We start from the raw sequence: 22658 nt of genomic DNA on the forward strand, positions 1-22658 counted from the left end.
AAGATGGTGTATTGTAAGGTCTTTGGAGCAAAATGTTAAATTCATCTGGGTAGCGATTAGGAATAATGACTTGTGGGAGTTGTCTCTAGGCCAGCGAATAATAACATTACAGTTGCACAGGCAATAACCCAAGAAATATCTGATGCCTGTATAAATGGAATGGCAGTTGTCATGGGAGACTTTAACTTGCACATAGTTGGGTGAATTAAATTGGTTGAGACAGGTTGAGGAAGACTTTAGAAAATGTATTTGTGATAGATTTCTTGAACTGCATGTTAGTGCACCCATAAGGGAAAATGTTATCTCAGATACGATCTTGTGTAATGAGACAGGTAAAATTAATAACCTTGTAGGTAAAGATCTTTTTGGAAAGTGTGATCACAGTGTGACAGAATTTCTCATAGAAATGGAAGGTGCAATCATTCTAATTAAAACAAGTGTATTGTGTCTACAAAAGGGAGACTATAAAGCAATGAGGGAGGAGCTGGCTACTGTGAATTGGAAACAGGCTATATGGTGGGACAGTTGATGAAAAAAATTACAAAAGATTTTCATGATCAATAAAAGTAAAAGCAAGGACAGTAAGTGTATGCAGAATGAAGGAAATAAAAGAAGGCATCAAACTAAAAGCTCATGCATACAATGTTGCCAAGATTCGGAAAAGTTTAAAAAGCACCAAAGAACCACTAAGCAAGCAGTAAACAAAGGGAAGATAGGTTATAAAAATAAACAAGCACAAAATATTAAAGTAGATGGTAAAGGTTTTCATAATTTTCTGAAGTGGAAAAGGGTGGCTAAAGTGAACATAGATTCCTTGGAAGATGCGAAGGTGGATTTAATATTAGGTAATGTAGAGATGGCTGACGCCTTGACCAACTATTTTGTGTCTATTTTTATAGTGGTGCACACATGTAACATGCCTGAGAGATTTTATCGATGGGATGGGAAGAGACGACCTCGATACAATGGTTACTGAAGAGGTAGTAATGAGCAGAGAAATGGAACTAAAGATAGACAAGTTCTCTTGGTCCTGATGGGATGCATCCCAGGGTACTAAAAGAAATAGCAGGCACATTTGTGATAATTTACCAAACTTCTCTGGAAACACAGGGTATATGGTGGGACAGTTGAGGCCCCAGAACTTTGGAAGACAACAAATGTCATGCCACAGTTTAAAAAGGAAATAAGCAAAAGGTAAAACTATAGGCCAGTTAATTTAACAACATCACACGATTTGTACCAGCAGGCCAACCTCCAGAGCACCATATAACATCAAAAGATGTAAGCATTCTGCAGGTTGCTCGGGATTGGAAAATGGACATGAACTTGGAAAAAAAGCTTGTGTTTCCCGCCAGACATTGTGGCTACAACACTCCGGCGAGACATGGTCCTGTGGTCCACAACAGCCAAGCTGGCATATATTGTGGAATTGACAGTACCATGGGAAGATGGTGTCGAAGAAGCTTATGAGAGGAAAAAGACCAAGTACTCTGAACTGGCAACTGAAGCTGCCCAGAATGGCTGGAAGACCAAGATTTTCCCTGTAGAAATGGGATGCAGGGGATTCGTTGCTACATCTACGACCAGTCTATTGAAGAAGATGGGGGTGAGGGGTCACTCCCTCCAACAGGCAATCAAGTCCTTGTCAAATGCAGCAGAAGAAAGTAGCAATTGGATTTGGATTAAAAGGAAAGACAACAACTGGGCTGCAAGATGAAGACATTGGGTATGGAACTGAGGGGGGTGTATGTGGGACGCCAGGTAGCACCGTTGAGCCCTCTGGAGACGTCGTGGGCTTATCAATGAAACGTCAAAGAAGGAGGGTGCCCACCTGATGACCCCAATGATGTACCTACCCTCTCTCCTTGTCACCACTCCAAGCCCACTGCCAACATCGAGAGTGCCAACTTACCATAGGGATTGAAACATCAAGTCCCAGTAGATCTACTGTAGTTGGGAAGATGCTGGAATCTATCATTAAGAGAGAAATAGCAAGACACCTGGATAGAAGTAGTTCCATCAGGTAGATACAGCACGGATTCATGAAGGGCAGGTCCTGTTTGACAAATTTTTACTAGAGTCCTTTGAAGATATAATCACAGTGGATCGTGAGGAACAGCTAGACGTAATATACTTGGCATTCTTGGCCAGAAGGCATTCAATAAGGTGCCGCATGAAAGGCTTATCAATAAGATAAAGATGCATGAACTTAGGGGTAATGCGTTAGGATGGAAGGATGAATGATTAACCAGTAGAAGACAGAGAGCTGGGATGAATCGGAATCAGAATCAGGTTTAATATCACTGGCAGATGTCATCAAATTTGTTAAGTCTGTGGCAGCAATACAATGCAGTACATGATAAATAAAGGGAAAAAATCAAAATTACAATAATTATATATATGTCTATTAAAAAGTTAGTTTAAAATAAGTAGTGGAACAACTGAAATAAAGTAATGAAGTAATATTCAAGGGTTCAATGTCCATTTGGAAATTGGATGACAGAGGGGAAGAAGCTGTTCCTGAATCACTGAGTGTGTGCTTTCAATCTTCTGTACCTCCCTCCTGATGTTAACAGTGAGAAGAGGGTAATTCCCGGGTGGTGGCGGTCCTTAATGATAGATGCCGCCCGTCTGAGTTACCGCTCTTTGAATGTGTATTGGATACTCTCCACGGTACATCTATAGAAGTTTTTGAGTGTTTTGGGTGACAAACCAAATCTATTCAAACTCTTAATGAAACATAACCACTGTCTTGCCTTCTTTAAACCTGCATTAATATGTAGTGACCAAGCTAGATCCTCAGAGATATTGACACCCAGAAACTTAAAATTACTCACTCACTCCACTTCTGATCCCTCTTTGAGGATTGGTTTGTTCCCTCGTCTTACCTTTCTGAAGTCCACAAACACAAGTGCAATGTTGTTGCTACAACACCACTCAACAAGCTGGTATATCTCACTCCTGCATGCTCTTTTGTCACCATCTAAGATTCTGTCTACAATGGTTATATCATCAGCAAATTTATAGATGGTATTGAGCTATACCTAGCCACACAGTCATGGGTGTATAGAGAGTAGAGCAGTGGGCTAAGCACTCACACCTGTGGTGTACCAGTATTGATTGTCAGCAAAGGTGGAGATGTTATTTCCAACTGCACAGATTATGGTCTTCCAGTTAGGAAATCGCAAATCCAATTTTAGAGGGAGGTACAGAGGCCCAGGTTCTGTAACTTCCAATCCAGACTGTAGGAATGATGGTGTTAAATACTGAGCTATAGCCAATAAACAGCTTCCTGACATAGGTATTTATATTGTTTGTGTTCCAAGGCCATGTGGAGAGCCATTGGGATCGTGTCTGCCCTAGACTTATTGTGGTGATAAGAAAACTGCAATGGGGTCACTGTCCTTCCTGAGACAGGTGTTGTTTCTAGCCAAATAAATGGGCATTTCTCTGGTTGGCAGTCAGTGGTGAGCTGAGTGCCTCGGGGACTGGTGATGGGCCCACAACTATTCATAATAAATACTAGTCATTTGGAAGAGGGGACCAGGTGTAGTGTATCCATGTTTGTTGATGATACCAAATCAAAGTTCAAAGTCAATATGTCACCATATATGTACAACCTTGAGACACATTTTCTTGCAGACATAATCAATAAATCCAATAACCATAATAGAATCATTGAAGGACTGCACTGACAGGGTGGACAACCAATATGCAGAAGGCAACAAGCTGTGCAAAACCAAAAAGAAAGGAATGAAATAAAAAAAATAATAATGCAACAAAAATCGAGAACATAAGATGAAGAGTCATTGAAAATGAGTGGAACAGTTCAGTGATGGGGCAAGTGAAGATGAGAGCAGTTATTCTCTCCGGTTTATGAGCATGATGGCTGAGTGGTAATAACTATCCCTGGACCTGGTGTTGTGAGTCTTGAGGCTCCTGTACTTCCTGAAAAATCCACTGCATTTTGTAGGATTTTCCCTTCAAGGGCATTGGTGTGTCTATACCAGGCAGTATTGCAGCTGGTCATTATACTCTCCAGCACACATCTATAAAAGTTTTTCAAAGTTTTAGGCGTCTATTGAATCTTCACAAACTTCTAAGGAAGTGGAGGCACTGCCATGCTTTCTTTGTAATTGCATTTACATGCTGGACCCAGGACAGGTCCTCTGAAATGATAACACCTGGGAATTTAAAGTTACCGGCCTTCTCTATCTCTGTTCTGATGAGGACTGGCTCATGGATCTCAAATCTCCTTCTTCTGGTCAATAATCAACTCCTTCATCTTGCTGAATTTGAATAAAATCTATTGTTGTGGCACTACTCATCCAGATTTTCAATCTCCCTCCTATCTGTTGATTTGTCACCACCTTTTATTCGACCTATGACAGTGGTGTTGCTAGCAAACTTAAATAAGGCTTTGGAGCTACACTTAACCATGCAGTCATAAATATAAAGTGAGTAGAGCAGGGGCTAAGCACACAGCCATGTGGTGCGCCTGTGCTGATGGAGATTGCGGAGGAGATGTTGTTGCCAATCCAAGCTGAGTGAAGTCTGCAAATGAAGAAATCAAGGATCCAATTGCACAAGGAGGTATAGAGACCAAGCTCTTGAAGCTTATTGATTAGCTTTGAGAGGATGATAGTCTTAAATGCCGAGCTGTAGTCGATAAAGAACATCCTGATATATGCAACTTGGCTGTTCAGATCTTCCAGGGATGAGTGAAGAGCCAATGAAATGGCATCCGATGTGGACAAATCTGTGCAAATTCAGTGGAAAAAAAATTGTGCAGACGATGCAGACAGTTTGCAGAGAGGTATAGATAGGCTAAATGAGTGGTTAAGGGTCTGTAAGATAGAACACAACACTGGTAAATGTGAGCTCATCCACTTTGGAAGGAAATATAAAATATTAGATTAGTAATTAAATAGTGAAAGATTACAGCATCCTTACAAAAGGATTGTTTGCAAGTCATAGTCATAGTCATACTTTATTGATCCCGGGGAAAATTAGTTTTCGTTACAGTTGCACCATAAATAATAAATAGTAATGAAACCATAAATAGTTAAATAGTAATATGTAAATTATGCCAGGAAGTAAGTCCAGGACCAGCCTATTGGCTCAGGGTGTCTGACCCTCCAAGGGAGGATTTGTAAAGTTTGATGGCCACAGGCAGGAATGACTTCCTATGACGCTCAGAGCTGCATCTCGGTGGAATGAGTCTCTGGCTGAATGTACTCCTGTGCCCAACCAGTACATTATGTAGTGGATGGGAGACATTGTCCAAGATGGCATGCAACTTCGACAGCATCCTCTTTTCAGACACCACCGTCAGAGAGTCCAGTTCCATCCCCACAACATCACTGGCCATATGGATGAGTTTGTTGATTCTGTTGGTGTCTGCTACCCTCAGCCTGCTGTCCCAGCACACAACTGCAAACATGATAGCACTGGCCACCACAGACTCGTCTGGCAGATGTTAAAGGACCTCAGTCTCCTCAGGAAATAGAGGTGGCTCTGACCCTTATTGTAGACAGCCTCAGTGTTCTTTGACCAGTCCAGTTTATTGTCAATTCGTATCCCCAGGTATTTGTAATCCTCCACCATGTCCACACTGACCCCCTGGATGGAAACAGGGGTCACCGGTACCTTAGCTCTCCTCAGGTCTACCACCAGCTCCTTAGACTTTTTCACCTTAAGCTGCAGATAATTCTGCTCACACCATGTGACAAAGTTTCCTACCATAGCCCTGTACTCAGCCTCATCTCCCTTGCTGATGCATCCAACTATGGCAGAGTCATCCGAAAACTTATGAATATGACAAGACTCTGTGCAGTAGTTGAAGTCCGAGGTGTAAATGGTGAAGAGAAAGGGAGACAAGACAGTCCCCTGTGGAGCCCCAGTGCTGCTGATCACTCTGTCGGACACACAGTGTTGCAAGCACACGTACTGTGGTCTGCCAGTCAGGTAATCAAGAATCCATGACACCAGGGGAGCATCCACCTGCATCGCTGTCAGCTTCTCCCCCAGCAGAGCAGGGTGGATGGTGTTGAACGCACTGGTGAAGTCAAAAAACATGACCCTCACAGTGCTTGCTGGCTTGTCCAGGTGGGCGTAGACACGGTTCAGCAGGTAGACGATGGCATCCTCAACTCCTAGTCAGGGCTGGTAGGCGAACTGGAGGGGATCTAAGTAAACACAAAATAATCTGCAGATGCTGTTGTCAAAGGAACACTCACAATGCACTGGAGGAACTCAGCAGGTGAGTCAGCATCAGTTGAAAAGATTAATCGACGTTTCGGGCCGAAACCCTTCGTCAGGACTGAAGGAAGAACTTTGAAGAGGGTTTGAAGAATGCTGGTAGTTGAAAAAAAGTAATTTGAAAGACAAGGGGGTGGGGGAGGGGAAGCAGGGAGGTGATTGGCAGGAGAACAATGCGTAGTAGTAGGAGGCGGAACTATGAGGGAGGTGATGTGAAATAGGGATAGAGGAAGGGAGGGGGAGGGAATTACCAGAAATTGGAGAATTCTATGTTCATACCAAGGGGCTGGAGACTACCTAGACGGTATATGAGGTGTTGCCCCTCCAACCTGAGTTTAGCCCCATCATGGCAGTAGAGGAGGCCATGTATGGACATATCTGAATGGGAATGGGAAGCAGAGTTGAAGTGGGTGGCTACCGGGAGACCCTGTCTGTTGTGGCGGACGGAGTGGAGGTGCTCGACGAAGCGGTCCCCCAACCTGCGTCGGGTTTCACCGATGTAGAAGAGGCCGCACCGGGATCTAAGTGTGGCCTGACCATAGGCCAGAGCAGCTCCAGAACAAGTCTCTCCAGGGTCTTCATGATGTGGGAGGTCAATGCCACTGGTCTGTAGTCATTGAGGCCGCTGGGGCGCGGCATCTTCGGCACAGGGACGAGGCAGGACGTCTTCCACAGCACAGGAACCCTCCGGAGCCTCAGGCTCAGGTTGAATACATGGCGAAGTACTCCACATTGCTGAGGGGCACAGGCTTTGAGCACCCTGGTACTGACACCATCCGGTCCTGCAGCCTTGCTTGGGTTGAGATGTTTCAGCTGTCTTCTCACCTGTTCAGCTGTGAAGCCCACCGTGGTGGTTTCGTGTGGGGAAGGGGTATAGTCATGAGAGCAAGGTGGGGGACTGTGAGGAGGGGTAGGAGGGGAGAGTGGAATATGTGTTGGTTGGGGGCCAACAACAGATGACTCGTGGGGGATGGGCAGGGGCCACAATGTCAAATCTGTTAAAGAACAGGTTAAGTTCATTGGCCCTGTCCACACTGCTTTCAGCCCCTCTGTTGCTAGTTTGCCGGAACCCAGTGATGGTCCTCATCCCCCTCCAGACCTCTCTCATGTTGTTCTGCTGGAGTTTCCACTCAAGCTTCCTCCTATACCCGTCTTTAGCCTCCCTGATCCTGGCTTTCAGGTCCCTCTGTATTGCCCTCAGCTCCTCCCTATTTCCATCGCTAAACACCCTCTTTTTAGCATTCAGGATGTCCTTAATGTCCTTTGTTACCCATGGCTTGTTATTTGAATAACAAAGGACAGTTCTTGTCGAAACATTGCAGTCCACACAGAAGTTGATGTAATCAGTGATGCACTCTGTGAGCCCATCAATATCCTCTCCATGTGGCTCACAGAGTGCCTGCCAGTGCAAGTGCAACAAGTTATCAAGAAGTCAAATGGAAGTTTGACCTTCATTGCGAGTGAGATTGAATTTAAGAAGAGGGAGTTATGCTACAAATGTACAGGCTACTGATGAGACTATACCTGGAGTAATATGTGCAGTTCTGGTTTCTTCACTTGAGGAAAGATGTACTGGCTTTGAAGGTGGTGCAGAGGAGATGCACTGGGTTGATTCTGGAGATGGGGGGGGTTAGCCTATGAAGAGAGTCATAGGCTGAAATGAGAGGGGATGTCATAGAAACATAAACAATTATGAAAAGGATGGATAAGAGAGACAGAAAAGCTACTTCCACTGGCTTGTGAGATTAAATCTAGGAGACATCACCTCAAGATTTGGGTGAATAGATTTACAACAGAGATGAGGAGAAACTGTTTTTCCCAGACAGTAATGAATCTGTGGAATTCTCCATTCAGTGCAGCAGTAGATGATACCTCATTAAATATAATTATGACAGTTTGGTTGATTTTTGCAAAGCTGGGGTATTAAGGGTTATGAGGAACATCCAGATAAGTGGAGCAGAGCCCACGGCAAGATCAGCCATGATATTATTGAGTGGCAGAGCAGGCTCAATGGGCTCAATTTTTTATCTTCTTACATTCCTAAAGCTACCTTGCTGAATGCTGCACCAAGGTGAGATTCCAAATCTTAAATTAATGTTGTACTAGCATTATGCAATACAACCCTCCACATTGGACAGTAATAGCGTTAACATTTAGTAACTTCATTTTAAAATAATTCCATAATATTAATTTTATTTGAGCAACATAAGAATTAACAGTCACAAACCTGCTCGTTGCAATGTATACTGATTCAGCACAAGGATGAACTCAAAAACACCTCCCATGGCTCCTGAAGTGTAATAATGGGTACCATAATCGGCAATGAATTTAGAATACATCCCATAATTGTATTCATCTGGAAGTTTCATCAGGGACTGAACCATTTCTTCATTCAAAATCAAATTGTATCTCTTCATTTTGAAGTGTGCAGTTTGAACTTTAGTTCGAACACGAACAAATTTCACATCCTAAAAAAAAAGCCAATATTTTAAAATGTAAAAGCATGTAATTCTTGTCTATAAACGACTTTATTAATTATTTTGTAGTAAATATTAAACTGTATTAACATTTCAGTTGCCTAATCCAATCAGTTTCCTTTACTTATAGGACACCCTCAATGACATTGAAAATATAACAGTAAACCTGCTCACTCACAAAGAAAAAGGAAAATCCTAGCACTTCCAGGAAGCACGAGACCATCTCAGGAACTAGTTGTTCATCACTACAAGCAGTAGAGTCTGCAGTATGTTCCCAAAAAGATGTAAGGACACCAACACAATCTCGCAGATGGTGGGTTTTGAAATCTTGGAGAACAATAGTACAAACTTACGTATTTAGATCTGGGCTGCATCATGCAAGCCCATCATTGTGAAGAATAAGACCATAAGACCAGAAAATATAGTAGCAGAATTAGGCCAATTGGTCCATCAAGTCTACTCTGTCATTTCTTCATGGCTGATCCAATTTTCCTCTCAGCCCCAAATTCCTGCCTTCTCCCTGTATCCCTTCATTCTCTGACCAGTCAAGGATCTATCAACCTCTGCTTTAAATATATATAAAGACTTGGCCTCTACAGCAGCCTGTGGCAAAGAATTCTACAGATTCACCACACGCTAGCTAAAGAAATTCTTCCTTATCTACTTTCGAAATAGATGCCCCTCTATTCTGAGGCCGTGTCTTCTGGTCTGAGACTCTCCCACCACAGGAAACATCCTCTCCACATCCACTGTATCAAGGCCTTTCACCATTCCATAAATTTCAATGAGGTCACTCCTCATTCTGAATTCTAGTGATTCTTGCAAGATCATTACTAATGCTTCCACAATCCTTCAACCACCTGTTTCAAATCCCTGGGATGTACACCATCAGGTCCAGATGACTTATCTGCCTTCAGACCTTTCAGCTTCCCAAGAGCCTTCTCTCTCTGGTTATGGCAACCTCAAACACTTCATGACCCCTGACACCTGCAACTTCCACCATACTGCTAGCGTCTTTGATGGTGAAGAGTGATGTAAAATAATTAATCCGTTCATCCGCCATTTTGTTGCCCCATTACAATCTCTCCAGCATCATTTTCCAGCAGTTTGATATCCACTCTCGCCTCTCTTTTACAATTTATGTATCTGCAGAAGCTTTTGGTGTCCGCTTTAACTTTATTGGCTAGCTTACTATCATATTTTATCTTTACCTTAATGACTTTTTTTAGTTTCCTTCTGGTGGTATTTTAAAACTTCAGAATCCTCTAACTTCCTACTAATTTTTGCTCTATTACATGCACTCTCCTTGGCTTTTATGTTGGCTTTGACTTGTTAGCCATGTCATCTTTCCTTTAGAATACTTCTTCCTCTTTAGGATGTATATATCCTGTGCCTTCTGGATTGCTTCCAAAAATTCCAGCCGTTGCTGCTCTGTCATCATCCCTGCCGGTGTTCTTTTTCAATCAATTCTGGCCAACTCCTCTATCAAGACTCTGTAATACCCTTTAATCCACTGTAATACTGATACATCTGACTTTAGTTTCTCCATTATAAATAATTTTCCATAAAGCCATAAGATATAGGAGCAGAAGTAGGCCAATCAGCCTATCAAGTCTGCACCGCTATTCAATCATGGGCTGATCCAACTCTTCCAGTCATCCCCACCCCCCTGCCTTCTCCTCATACACGTTGATGCCCTGGCTGATCATCAACCTATCTATCTCTGCCTTAAATACACCCAATGACTTGACCTCCACAGCTGCTTGTGGCAACAAATTCCACAGATTTACCAGCCCTGACTGAAGTAATTTCTCCACATCTCTGTTCTAAATGGATGTCCTTCAATCCTGAAGTTCTGCCCCCTCCCCTACCATGGGAAATAACTTTGCCATATCTAATCTGTTCAGGCATTTTAACATTCAGAATGCTTCTATGAGATCCCCCCTCATTCCCCTGAACTCCAGGGAATACAACCCAAGAGCAGCCAGACGTTCCTGATATGGTAACCCTTTTATTCCTCGAATCATTCTCGTGAAACTTCTCCAAACCCTCTCCAATGTCAGTATATCCTTTCTAAAATAAGGAGCCCAAAACTGCACACAATACTCCAAGTGTGGTCTCATGAGTGCCTTATAGAGCCTCAACATCACATCCCTGCTCTCATATTCTATACCTCTAGAAATGAATGCCAACATTGCATTCACCTTCTTCACAACCGATTCAACCTGGAGGTTAACCCTTCAGGGTATCTTGCACAAGGTTATTCCCACTCTCTGTTTTCTGCCAACCAGCCAATGCTCCACCTATGTAATTCCACCTTGTGTGTGGCACCCTGTCAAAGGCCTTCTGAAAATCCAAGTACACCACGTCTACTGCATCTTCTTTGTCTACTCTGCTTGTAATTTCCTCAAAGAATTGCAGTGGGGTTGTCAGGCAGGATTTTCCTTTCAGAAAATCATGCTGGCTTTGGCCTATCTTTTCACGTGCCTCCAGGTACTCCGTAATCTCATTCCTAACAATTGATTCCAACAACTTCCCAACCACTGATGTCAGGCTGACAGGTCTATAGTTTCCTTTCTGCTGCCCCCCACCCTTCTTAAATAGCGGAGTTACAGTTGCAATTTTCCGATCATCCGGTACAATGCCAGAATCTATTGATTCTTGAAAGATCATTATTAATGCCTCAGCAATCTGTCAGGCTACTCCCTTCAGAACCCAAGGGTGCATTCCATCAAGTCCAGGAGACTTATCCACCCTCAGACCATTAAGCTTCCTGAGCACCTTGTTAGTTGTAATTTTCTCTGCACAGGCTTCACTTCCCTGAAAACTCTTGAATGTCTGGTATACTGCAGACATCTTCCACTGTGAAGAATGATGCAAAATACGCATTCAGTTCCTCTGCTGCCTCTGCACCTTTTACTACAATACCTCCAGCGTCATTTTGTATTCGTCCTATATCTACCCTCGACTCTCTTTTACCCTTTGTATACTTAAAAAAGCTTTTAGTATTATCTTTGATATTAGTCGCTAGCTTCCTTTCATAATTCATCTTTTCCTTCCTATAATGACCTTCTTAGTTTCCTTCTGCAAGTTTTTTAAAAGCTTCCCAACCCTCTATCTTCCCACTAGCTCTGGCTTCTTTGTATGCCCTCTCTTTTGCTTTTACTTTTACTTTACAAATTATTTATAACTAATTTCAAAGAATCTGAAATTATTCATTATAGATATAGTCTGTGTGCAACTGATAATAGTAGATAGTTTATTTCAGCTGCATTTCTCACAAAGTCATGGGGTACATATTTTACATAAATGTACATGCACTGTGCATTGCTTTTTAACTTAATGATCAGGGTACTCTGTGCCTTATTTTAACTGCTTATAATTCCACAAGACCAGCTGCAGTTTATATGGAGACTATCTTATGATCCTTTTGCTTAATTTTGTTTCCTTTTACCTTAAACAAATAATATAAATTTTTCCGATGAAATTCAATTTGTAAATGTAATATAGAAGAAAACTATAACAAATGCACAGCAGAAAATTTTTTATTCCAATCGAGAGTTTTTTCTGTCTTAAGAAAATATAGAAAATGCTTTAACCATTTTATATCTTCCTAAATCATTTCATCTTGAATAGATTGAAGATATTATCTGCAATTTACTCACCTTCCCAACTAAAGAGGTCAGATTTCTAACAAAATTGTGGTAGGCACTAAACCCAATAGAACCTTTCACTACAGAAATTTTCAAGCTGAATCCCAGTTCAAATGACATCACCCTCCTCATTGCTGTCAGTAAACTGTGAACATCACTGTAAACTTCCACTGTAAATCCAGAATCAGCAAGTGCCTAAAAATAAAACAGGAAAAAAATAGAAGTGTTAAAGATAATAAGTAGATGAAATTTTACGAACTTAACATTTGAGTCTGTGACTCATGTTTGTTGGCCATCCATCTTAAATGTGCAGTTAAAATAAAGTAGACAACAAAACCGAGGTCTAATAACAGTAATGTAATGACAAAGTTGTAAGCCTCCAACAGAATCTGCTTTTTAGGCACTGACAATGCAGTTTATGTTTTATATTGTGCTTACTTCTGTGCAGTCTCATGGTAGACATAAAATTCCATGTCTCCTTACGTATGACCTACCAAGGTGAAACACTTCAAATTTGCCTGGGTTAAACTCCATCTGCCATTTCTCCACCCATTTATACAAATGTTCTAAATCCCACCATATTCTTTAAAAGTCATCTAAGTTATCCACAATACCACCAATCTTTGTAATATCTGCAAACTTACTAACCCATCCATTTACATTTTAATCCAGTTCAGTTCTATGCATCTCAATCAGCGAAAGTCCCAGTACAGGTCCCCATGGAACACCGCTAATCACAGATCTCCAGCTAAAATAAACCCCTTCAACCACTACATTCTGTCTTCCATGGACAAGCCAGTTCTGAATTGAAACGGCCGATTCACCATTGATCCTGTGCATCTTAGTCTTTTGAATGAGCCTCCCATGAGGAAACTTGTCAAACACTCTACTAAAATCCATTATGACAACATCTACAGCTCTTCCTCATCAATCACTCTTGTCACCTCATCAAAAAATTCAATCAAGTTAGTAGGACATGACTTGCCCCACACAAATGTATTATTAATCATTAATGTATTACAGATTCCTACTTGCTCCATATTATAACAGACTGGATAGAATCGAAGCACATTGGATCAGATTGCGGTTTTTAACTCCGCAAAGTATGTTCTGCTGCACTGTGGACACCTAAGTGAGCTGCTTTACAACTCACTGCAGGTTGCTTAAGTACAGTATATAGAGCATTAGGTAATTCTCCACCATTTACTGTCTGCTTGGATTCTTCAATGGCAAGTGATGCTATTTAGTGCAAGAAGGCTACAAAATAAAACTCTGTTATAAAAACTAAGATACCCTCTTCTCATGACAATCATTATCACCAAAATAGTTAATACCAATTAGTGGAGAGGGCCAGATGGTGGAAAGAATTCCCAAACATCTTCATGCAGGTCCATTGCATTGATTATAAGCTGTGAATGAATGACTCCCTGATTCAATGACCTGTGACATCTCAATTAAAGAAAGACCTTTGAAGAAGATACCATATTTTTTGATTAAAGGTTGCTTCAGAGTAGAACCAGTGCAGGAAATTCTGGTGTAAATGTGTGATTTTCAAACTTCGTCAAACTTTTGAACTGTTCTCCAGTACAATATGGCAAATAGTACACTATAATGTTGTATACGAGGATTTATTTTAGATGTGAAGCAATGAGGAAGAAGGGAAAGAATCCTGGTCTCAGTAAAGCTTCTGCCTGATCTCCAACACAAGAGGTTAGGCAGGAAACTTGATATGTGATTTAATCCTTCAGCTTACAAGCTTCACATAAATCAATATTACCTGAAAGTATTTGTCAGATGCCCAATGGTAAATGTGATTTTAATCTAACAGCTGCTGCAGCAACTTGGTACAAAAATGTCATGCTGAAAATTCAATTAATAGACTTCAAGAATCAAAATGCAAGAGCTCAGCTGGTCAAGCAGCTTTAATGTTTTGGGTTGAGACTGTTTATCACATTTACGTGATGCAGGACTTTGATCTGAACCATCAAACTTTCCTTTGTCTCCAATGATGCACTGCAGCCAGCTGAGTTTTTCCAACTACTTTTTCTTGGCTCCGATAAACTCTCCTATAAACTCTTATATCTCAATAACAATATGCCGCCATCTCCCTAAATTTAATGATGGCAATGCAGAGATACACTCCATCTCCCTAAGTGAATGATTTTCTAACAAAGTATAATTGAACCAAGTCAGCATAAGAATGAATATTGAAAAAGGTTCAATCATTGACTGGTAGCAATGGTATGCTAACTCTAGTTTGGAAGATCAACACATGACCGTAATGATGGACCAAAACATTTATTAATGGTGTCTAATTATAACTACTAATACCACTTTGGAGCAACAGTTTTTGCCAATTAACTGCACTCAGAAAACACATTTGTTCCTCGATTACACGTTATTTACTTGTGCATAAGAAAACAACGTGACCTCTGTCACCACACTGCTTTGAAGTTTGAAGAAAAAAATTCCATTTTTATACAGAATTGTACAGAACAGTACAAAAAATACAGGATATAGACACTGACAAATTGATAACCATGTGTATGTTCAATTCCTTTGTTTACATGATCAGTCACCAAACATATTACAATAATACCAGCATTAATAGTCAATAGAATCTACCCATTAAAGATCAATGATACTTCAGAATTAGTAAAGTAACTAACCAAAAGGAAGTGTCATCCTAGAATTGTTTGTTTGCATCCTTATCTTCTCAAGGTTTGCCAAATGGCTCCAGTCCCTTCTGTAAAGAGAAGTTATGTTCTTCAAAGACCTCCCTTGCCTGAGCTGACTGCTCACTATCTGTAACAAACCCTTACCTGAACATTATGCTAACCCTTACCTTGCTTTCATTTGTTTCATATTTCATAACCTATTGAGAAAGGGTTTGAATTGCAAATTGGATTTAGTGCTTACCTCAATTCTATATAGGAATACGTTGTATGGTATGCGGAAGTATTTCTCATCATCATTATAGTAGAGACGTTCGCATTCACTATCATATCGCAGGTCCCTCCAATCCCCATTGTACACATACTCGCAATATCCATTGTATCCAGAGTCCAAAACCGGGCTTCCAATTTCAGTTGTTAAGATGTTATAGCTTTAAACAAAAACAACATGTGGAAATAAATCCAGTGCTTACTGTGCAAATAACCACAAGGTTCTGATATGAGACTTTGTTGGTAATGCTAAAAATTCTTTCATTAGTTATAATTTTATGCCAGTGAGATCTAAGTCAAAGAAGTTTTACGTTATGTGAGATTCCTGCAGCAAAGATTCAACTGAGGGATAATTCAGAATATCAAAGAACTAATGCAATGCAAATAGGTAATGATAACCAGAGTGTGACAGAAGGAGATATCATATTATAAGGTAGAAATGCACCATCAAACTGAGTTGGAATAGTGAGAGATGGTTAAAAAAGGCATAACTAAAGACTCATTATTTGAATGTAATATACACTTGTAATAAGATGAATCAATAGAAGTAAATGAGTATGATCTAGCTGCAATTACAGAGGCATAGATGCAAAAATGACAAAGAATAGAATCTTTTAATCAACACAAAAGATTCTTTCAATGCTGGAATTCTTAGCCAACACACACTAAGTACGAAGGAACTCAGCAGGTCAGGCAGAACCTATGGAGAGGAATAAACAGTTAGCATTTTAGGCAGAGACACCTCATCAGGACTGGAAAGGAAGGGGGAATAAGCCAGAATAAGAAGGTGGAGGAAAGTGAAAGAGTACAAGCTGGCAGGTAATAGGTGAAACCAGGTGAGGTAGGTGGGTGTATGGGGGGCTGAAGTAAGAAACTGGGAGGTGATAAGTGAAAGAGGTAAAGTACAGAAAAAAAAAGGAATCTCATAAGTGAGGACAGAGGACCATGGAAGAAAGGGAAGGAAGAGGGGCACCAAAGGGAGGTGATGGCATGGGAGGAGAAGGGGTGACAGGGGAAACAAAGTGGGAATTGAAAAAAGAGAAAAGCAGGGAGGGGAGAACTTAGATCAATGTTTATGTCATCAAGTTGGAGGCTACCCTAACAGAATATGAGCTCTTGCACTCCAACCTAAGTGTGAATATCAGGATAGTTGAGGAGGCCATAGACAAACATGTCAGAATGTGAATGGGATATCAAATTGAAATGGGTAGTCACTGGAAAATCTCTGAGGGCATATGGGGTGATGGTGCTCAACAAAGCAGTTTCCCAATCTACACTGGGTCTCACCTTTGCAGAGGAGGCCATACTGGGAACACTGCATATAGTAGATGACCCCGGAAGACTCGCAGGTGAAGTATTGCCTTACCTGGAAGGACTGCTGAGGCCCTGAATGCTGATGAGGGAAGAGGTGTAGATGCGGCACTTGTTACACCTGCTGCGACATGTGCCAGGAGGGAGATCAATAGAGAGGGATGAGTGGACAAGGGAGTTACGTAGAGAGCAATCCTTGTGGAAAGTTAAGGGTTTGGGGGAGGTGGAGAAGGAAAGATGTGTGGTAGGATCCCGTTGTAGATGGTAAAAGTTACAAATAATGACGTGCTAGATACTGAGGCTTGACTGGTGGAAGGTAAGGACAAGGGGAATCCTAAGTGGAGGGTAAGGACAGACGGATGAGGTGAGGGCAAATGTGCAGGAAGTGAAGGAAATGCAGGTGAGGGCAATATCAATGGTGGTTGAAAGGAAACCTCACTCTTTGAAGAAGGAGGACATCTCAGATGTTCTAGAATGGAAAACCTCATCCTGAGAACAGATGTAGTGGTGACAGAGGAATTGAGACATGAACAGCACTTTTACAACTGCCAGGGTGGGAAGAGTCAAGATAGCTGTGAGAGTCAGTAGGTTTATAAAATATATCAGTAGGTAGCCTAAAATCAGAAAAGGAGACAGAGAGATTGAGAAAGGGGAGAGAGGTGTCAGAGATGAACTAATTAAACTTGAGGGCAGAGTGGAAGATGGAGGAAAACTTGATGAGTTTGATGAGCTCAGCATGGGTGTAAAAAGCAGTAACATTGTAATGTCAATGTGGTGTAGAAAGTGTTGGGGAGCGTTGCTAGGTTAGGTTGGGAACATGGGCTGTTCCACAAAGCAGATAACAAGGCAGGCATAGCTGGGGTGCATGCAGGTACGCGTGGCTATACCTTGGCTTTGGAGGAATTGGGAGGAGCCGAAAGAGCAAAAGCCAAAAGAATTGAAACTTATTATTCCAGTTCACTCATTATTTTAGAAGGATAGGCAAATATATGTGATCCATGTTGATGACCTGGATGAAGGGGCTGTGTGTACCATACCTAAGGTTAGCAAGCTGTGAGGAGGACACAAGGAGACAGCAAAGAACTTTGAAAATGTGTGTGTTATGTAGAATAGCTTTGTATGAGTTAGAACATAACAAGGCAAAGAAGTAATTTATAAGAGTTATCTACAGACCTCCTACAGTGATTATAGGGTAAGAATGACTCAAGAATTAATGGTGCTTGTAAGAAAGATACCGTAACAATTGTGAGCAACATTCATTTTCATATAGATTGGACAAATTATATGGGCAAAGGGAGCCATGAAAACAAATTCATAGAGCAAGTTCCAGAGAATTTCTTTGAAGAATCTATCATGGAGCCGGTGAAGAAACAGCTATTTGTTTAGATCAGCGTGTGTTTAATGAGGTAGAATTAAATAATAATCACATGATGAAGGATCCCTTGAGAAAGTGTGATCATAACATGATAAAAATTCAGACTCAGCTTGAGAATGAGAAATTTATGTCTGAAATTGTAATTATATTATAAACAAATAAATGACACTCGTACAGTGAGATTAAACATCTACAGGCATGGTCATGAGATGCATTAATTGCACATTGCAGGAGGCAAGGGGTAGCAGCTTCTCTTTGCTCGCTAGCACTTCTGTCATTTGAGGGGATGGATGTGTTGGAACTCTGAGAGGAAACTATCTCACTCATCTGCATTGCTTGAACCTTGAGCAGGATCTGAGCAATATTTAAGTGAAGAGAAGGTAAGTTACTAAGAAGGGCTGCTAATTCTGCCTTCAAGTTTCAGTCAAACTGATTCTCCAGCTTGTCAAATCCCGCTCCATCTCATTCTTGTAAGCTGGAGCCCAAGGTATAAATCATCCCAGTTGCAATCTTTCTGAACGAACATTTTTTTAGGGCTGTTCCCTGAGGGCCCTTTTAATAAGTTCCTGTAAAGTTGATAGAAGTTGCAAGAAGTGTTGCTCTTGATTTGTCAGAGAACCATTTGGCTTTTAAATTAATTTTAAATTGAAATAAAAATTATTTTTTCTTGCGGCTGCTGGATAGCACATGTCTGCGGACTCCAAGTATATCCCACAAGCCAATTTATATAATTTGCAATCAATGTTCATACAGGGTTAATTTTCAGCACAAAAAAAGTCATTAGCTCTAATTAGGAAACCTGCAGGGATAGCTAGTGTGAGAAAATGACTGTTTGTGAGGCTAGTTGGAGATACTCATATCTGGAACCCATGAAGCGTCTCTGCTTGCCTCGTATTGATAGACTATCGGTATTGAGCATCACCCAAACCAAAATTGCTCTCATTAAAGATTAATTATTAACTATGGTATTATACCTTTGGCTAGCTCATTACATTTTGCTATAATGTCGATCTGTCAGCTGGAAAGCACCATACAACATCCAGGTCTGGCATAATAAAAGCATGTGACCTTTGGAACAGAACATAGAGTCTGTAGGCCAAGAGGCAAACTAAAGAATAAAGCCCATCCGAATCGAGGCAGGAATCATTGCTGTGACTTACCCATTCATAATTACTTGTAAACCAGGCACTGAAAACAACCCACTGCAGAAAGTTTGTATTTCATTGGGATCAGCAGCCCCGCAGACTTCTTCATCCGAAGCATCTTCACAGTCTCTCTCACCATTGCATTGTAAACGTCTTTTAATGCAACGACCTGTATAATGTTTGACATGAATTCAATGTTACATTAATTTCTTTTTTTAAAATTTATTAAGATATAGCACAGAATAGGCCCATCCAGCCCTTCAAGCCACGCCACCCAGCAGCCCCGGATTCACCCTAACCTAATGACAGGACAATTTGTAATGACCAATTAGCCTACCAACTGGTACATCTTCCGACTGTGCGAGGAAACTGGAGGAAACCCACATGGTCACAGGAAGAACATATAAGCTCCTTACAGACAGCAACAGGAATTATGAAATTAGTAGCTGCTGTAATTCTGACAACTTTCAGTGATGCTATCTTTCTTCATATTCGACTCAAAGTTAAGATTATTCTGCACTGTATTCTCCCAGCTAAGCTTTTCTTCCAGCCATAAAACAGTTCAGATTTATCTCTCATGAATTAAATTCCTAATATGAAAATTATCCTAAAATTGGAGAAAACAGAATTTGTTCTGTGAGACACAAAAGCCACCATGCCTTTTTAAATTATTGAATTTTATTCCCTCAAGATGATATGCCTATAGAAGTGAAAAGATTACTGGTAATGAGTAAAACAGCAGGTGTTTGGATGTCTGGATTCCCCAAACTCATGCAATATCCAGAACTTGTTGTGGTACTGAATGTAGTAAATTTCTATTCTATAAAAATTCTATTCTATTCTTACTTCAGTGGTTAGTAAGTTGATGGAAAAGATCCTGAAAGGCAGGATTTATGAACATTTGGAGAGGCATAATATGATTAGGAATAGTCAGCATGTCTTTGTCAAAGGCAGGTCATGCCTTACAAGCCTGATTGAATTTTTTGAGGATGTGACTAAACATATTGATGAAGGTAGAGCCGTAGATGTAGTATATAGATCTTATGTAGATCTATAGATAGTATGTAGATTTTAGCAAGCCATTTGATAAGGTACCCCATATAAGGCTTATTGAGAAAGTAAGGAGGCATGGTATCCAAGGGGACATTGCTTTGTGGATCCAGACTGGCTTGCCCACAGAAGGTAAAAAAGTGGTTGTAGATGGGTTATATTCTGCATGGAGGTCAGTGACCAGTGGTATGCCTCAGGAATCTGTTCTGGGAGCCGTACTCTTCGTGATTTTTGTAAGTGACCTGGATGAGAAAGTGGAGGGATCGGTTAGTAAATTTCCTGATGACACAAAGGTTGGGGTTTTGTGGATAGTGTGGAGGGCTGTCGGAGGTTACAGCAGGACATTGATAGGATGCAAAACTGGGCTGAGAAGTGGCAGATGGAGTCAACCCAGTTAAGTGTGAGGTGGTTCATTTTGGTAGGTCAAATATGATGGCAGAATATGGCATTAATGGTAAGACCCTTGGTAGTGTGGAGGATCAGAGAGATCTTGGAGTCCATAGGACACTCAAAGCTGCTGCACAGGTTGATTCTGTGGTTAAGAAGGCCTACTGTGCATTGGCCTTCATCAACCGTAGGATTGAATTTAAGAGCTGAGAGATAATGTTATAGTTATATAGAACCCTGGTCAGACACCACTTAGGGGGCTGTGCTCAGTTCTTGTCACCTCACTACAGGAAGGATGTGGAAACTATAGAAAGGGTGCAGAGGAGATTTACAAGGATGTTGCCTGGATAGTGAATAGGTTAAGTGAACTTGGCCTTTTCTCCTTGGAGCAACAGAGGATGAGAGGTGACTTGATAGAGGTGTGTAAAATGATGAGAGGCATTGATCGTGTGAATAGTCAGAGGTTTTCTTCCCAGGGCTGAAATGGCTATCATGAGAGGACACAGGTTTAAGCTGCTTGGAAGTAGGTACATAGGAGATGTCAGGGGTAAGTTTTATCGCAGAGAGTGGTGAGTGCGTGGAATGGGCTGCCGGCGGCGGTGGTGGAGGTGGATACGATAGGGTCTTTTAAGAGACTTCTGGATAGATACATAGAACTTAGAAAAATAGAGGGCGATGGATAACCCTATGTAATTCCTAAAGTAAGTACATGTTCGGCACAGCATTGTGGGCCGAAGGGCCTGTATTGTGCTGTACATTTTCTATGTTTTCTAAAAAGATCAGATATTGATGATATTTGCATCTTTAATTATTTTTCAAGAAAAACTTTGGAAAGGAGGGAAGAAATACAAAAATACTAACGCAGCATGCTGTCCAAGAACTCAATTAGTAATCTTCTCAGGAAAGAGATAGATGATTTATTAGTTAGATGTCAATATTCTTTTCTTTAATTATAATTTATAGAGTTACTTGCCTAAACTGCATTGAAACTGATCACTACAGGTATTAGTTGATACACATTGCTTCGAAGTCTGGCAGGTAACTTCTTCCCAAAGAGATCCAATGCACTGGCTGCCACCAAATATGGCCGGCCTCTGCAGATGCCTAAATCTGGACTTTATCATAAAGCAGATATGTTAGTTTCCAGCCCTGGACATGCAAAGAGGATACACATTTGAAAGCAATAAATTTTACTTTAAAAACATTATACTGATGCCAAACTTAGAATTGTTTTGTGCACCATTTAAATACAGGCAGATTACAATTCTAACTATCATTTTATATATGTATATATCATTACAGGTATACACATACTGTATATTCACCCATGCATCTCAAATGCACCATCTTATTGATCATTTTCTAGTCTCTAGTGTGGTTTGATCATGCTATAGAAGTGTGAATTAATTCTTGCAAAAGAAAACTGAAATTCTAATTTTCTTCGACTAAATGACTAAACTTCCTGCACTCCATGGATTCTTACAGTCCAAATACTCCATCTAAATGTCAGCTTTGCCCAGCCAGAATTTCTCATTTTCAAATCAGTAACTTGTGGTTTCAAGAGCCACAGTGGAACTAAGGGCAGAAGCTATACCATCACAACCATACAGTATTAAAGGTTTTCTACTTTGGAAGAACTATAATGTTGTGAATTTAATATTTCAGTTATACAGTATTTGAGTAATATTGTAAATATTGTTTGATTAAGAACTGTGCTTGTTTAATTAAATCATATATTTTAAAGTACATAAATGTCATATACCATCATACCACCACGTTATATGTGCGAGTCTCATTTAAAGTAAAAACGTTATAAAGACCCATTCCCTCGGGGTCCCATCTTTTACTTGCAGTTCGTTTTTATGTTTTGGAGTTACTAAGCATAACAGTGGTGACCAGTAAGTTTTAAGTGAACCTGAAATGACTACCAACCTGTTGAAGCACAATAAGAAGCTCAGGATTTTTTAAAAAAGCACAGCGAGAAATGGTCGAGTTAAAAAAAAAGCACAGCACCTGTTCTTTGGAAGGGACAGATATGGTAGAGTTATGAAAAA

At 40.7% G+C, this 22658-nt stretch overlaps 1 protein-coding gene across 1 annotated transcript in view; it reads right to left on the reverse strand.

Moving 5' to 3' along the window:
• c8a (complement component 8, alpha polypeptide) overlaps positions 1–22658 on the reverse strand; it is a 71433-nt gene that overhangs the window by 25521 nt on the left and 23254 nt on the right. The window contains exons 3-7 of the mRNA XM_072274680.1: positions 21578–21719; positions 19183–19336; positions 15311–15497; positions 12404–12586; positions 8489–8729 (exon numbers count right to left, since the gene is read on the reverse strand). Of these exons, the coding sequence (XP_072130781.1) occupies positions 8489–8729; positions 12404–12586; positions 15311–15497; positions 19183–19336; positions 21578–21719 (907 nt within the window). The remainder of the gene's footprint in view (positions 1–8488; positions 8730–12403; positions 12587–15310; positions 15498–19182; positions 19337–21577; positions 21720–22658) is intronic.

The sequence above is a fragment of the Mobula birostris genome, chromosome 12 (assembly GCF_030028105.1).
Source record: "Mobula birostris isolate sMobBir1 chromosome 12, sMobBir1.hap1, whole genome shotgun sequence".
Classification (NCBI taxonomy): Eukaryota; Metazoa; Chordata; class Chondrichthyes; order Myliobatiformes; family Myliobatidae; genus Mobula; species Mobula birostris.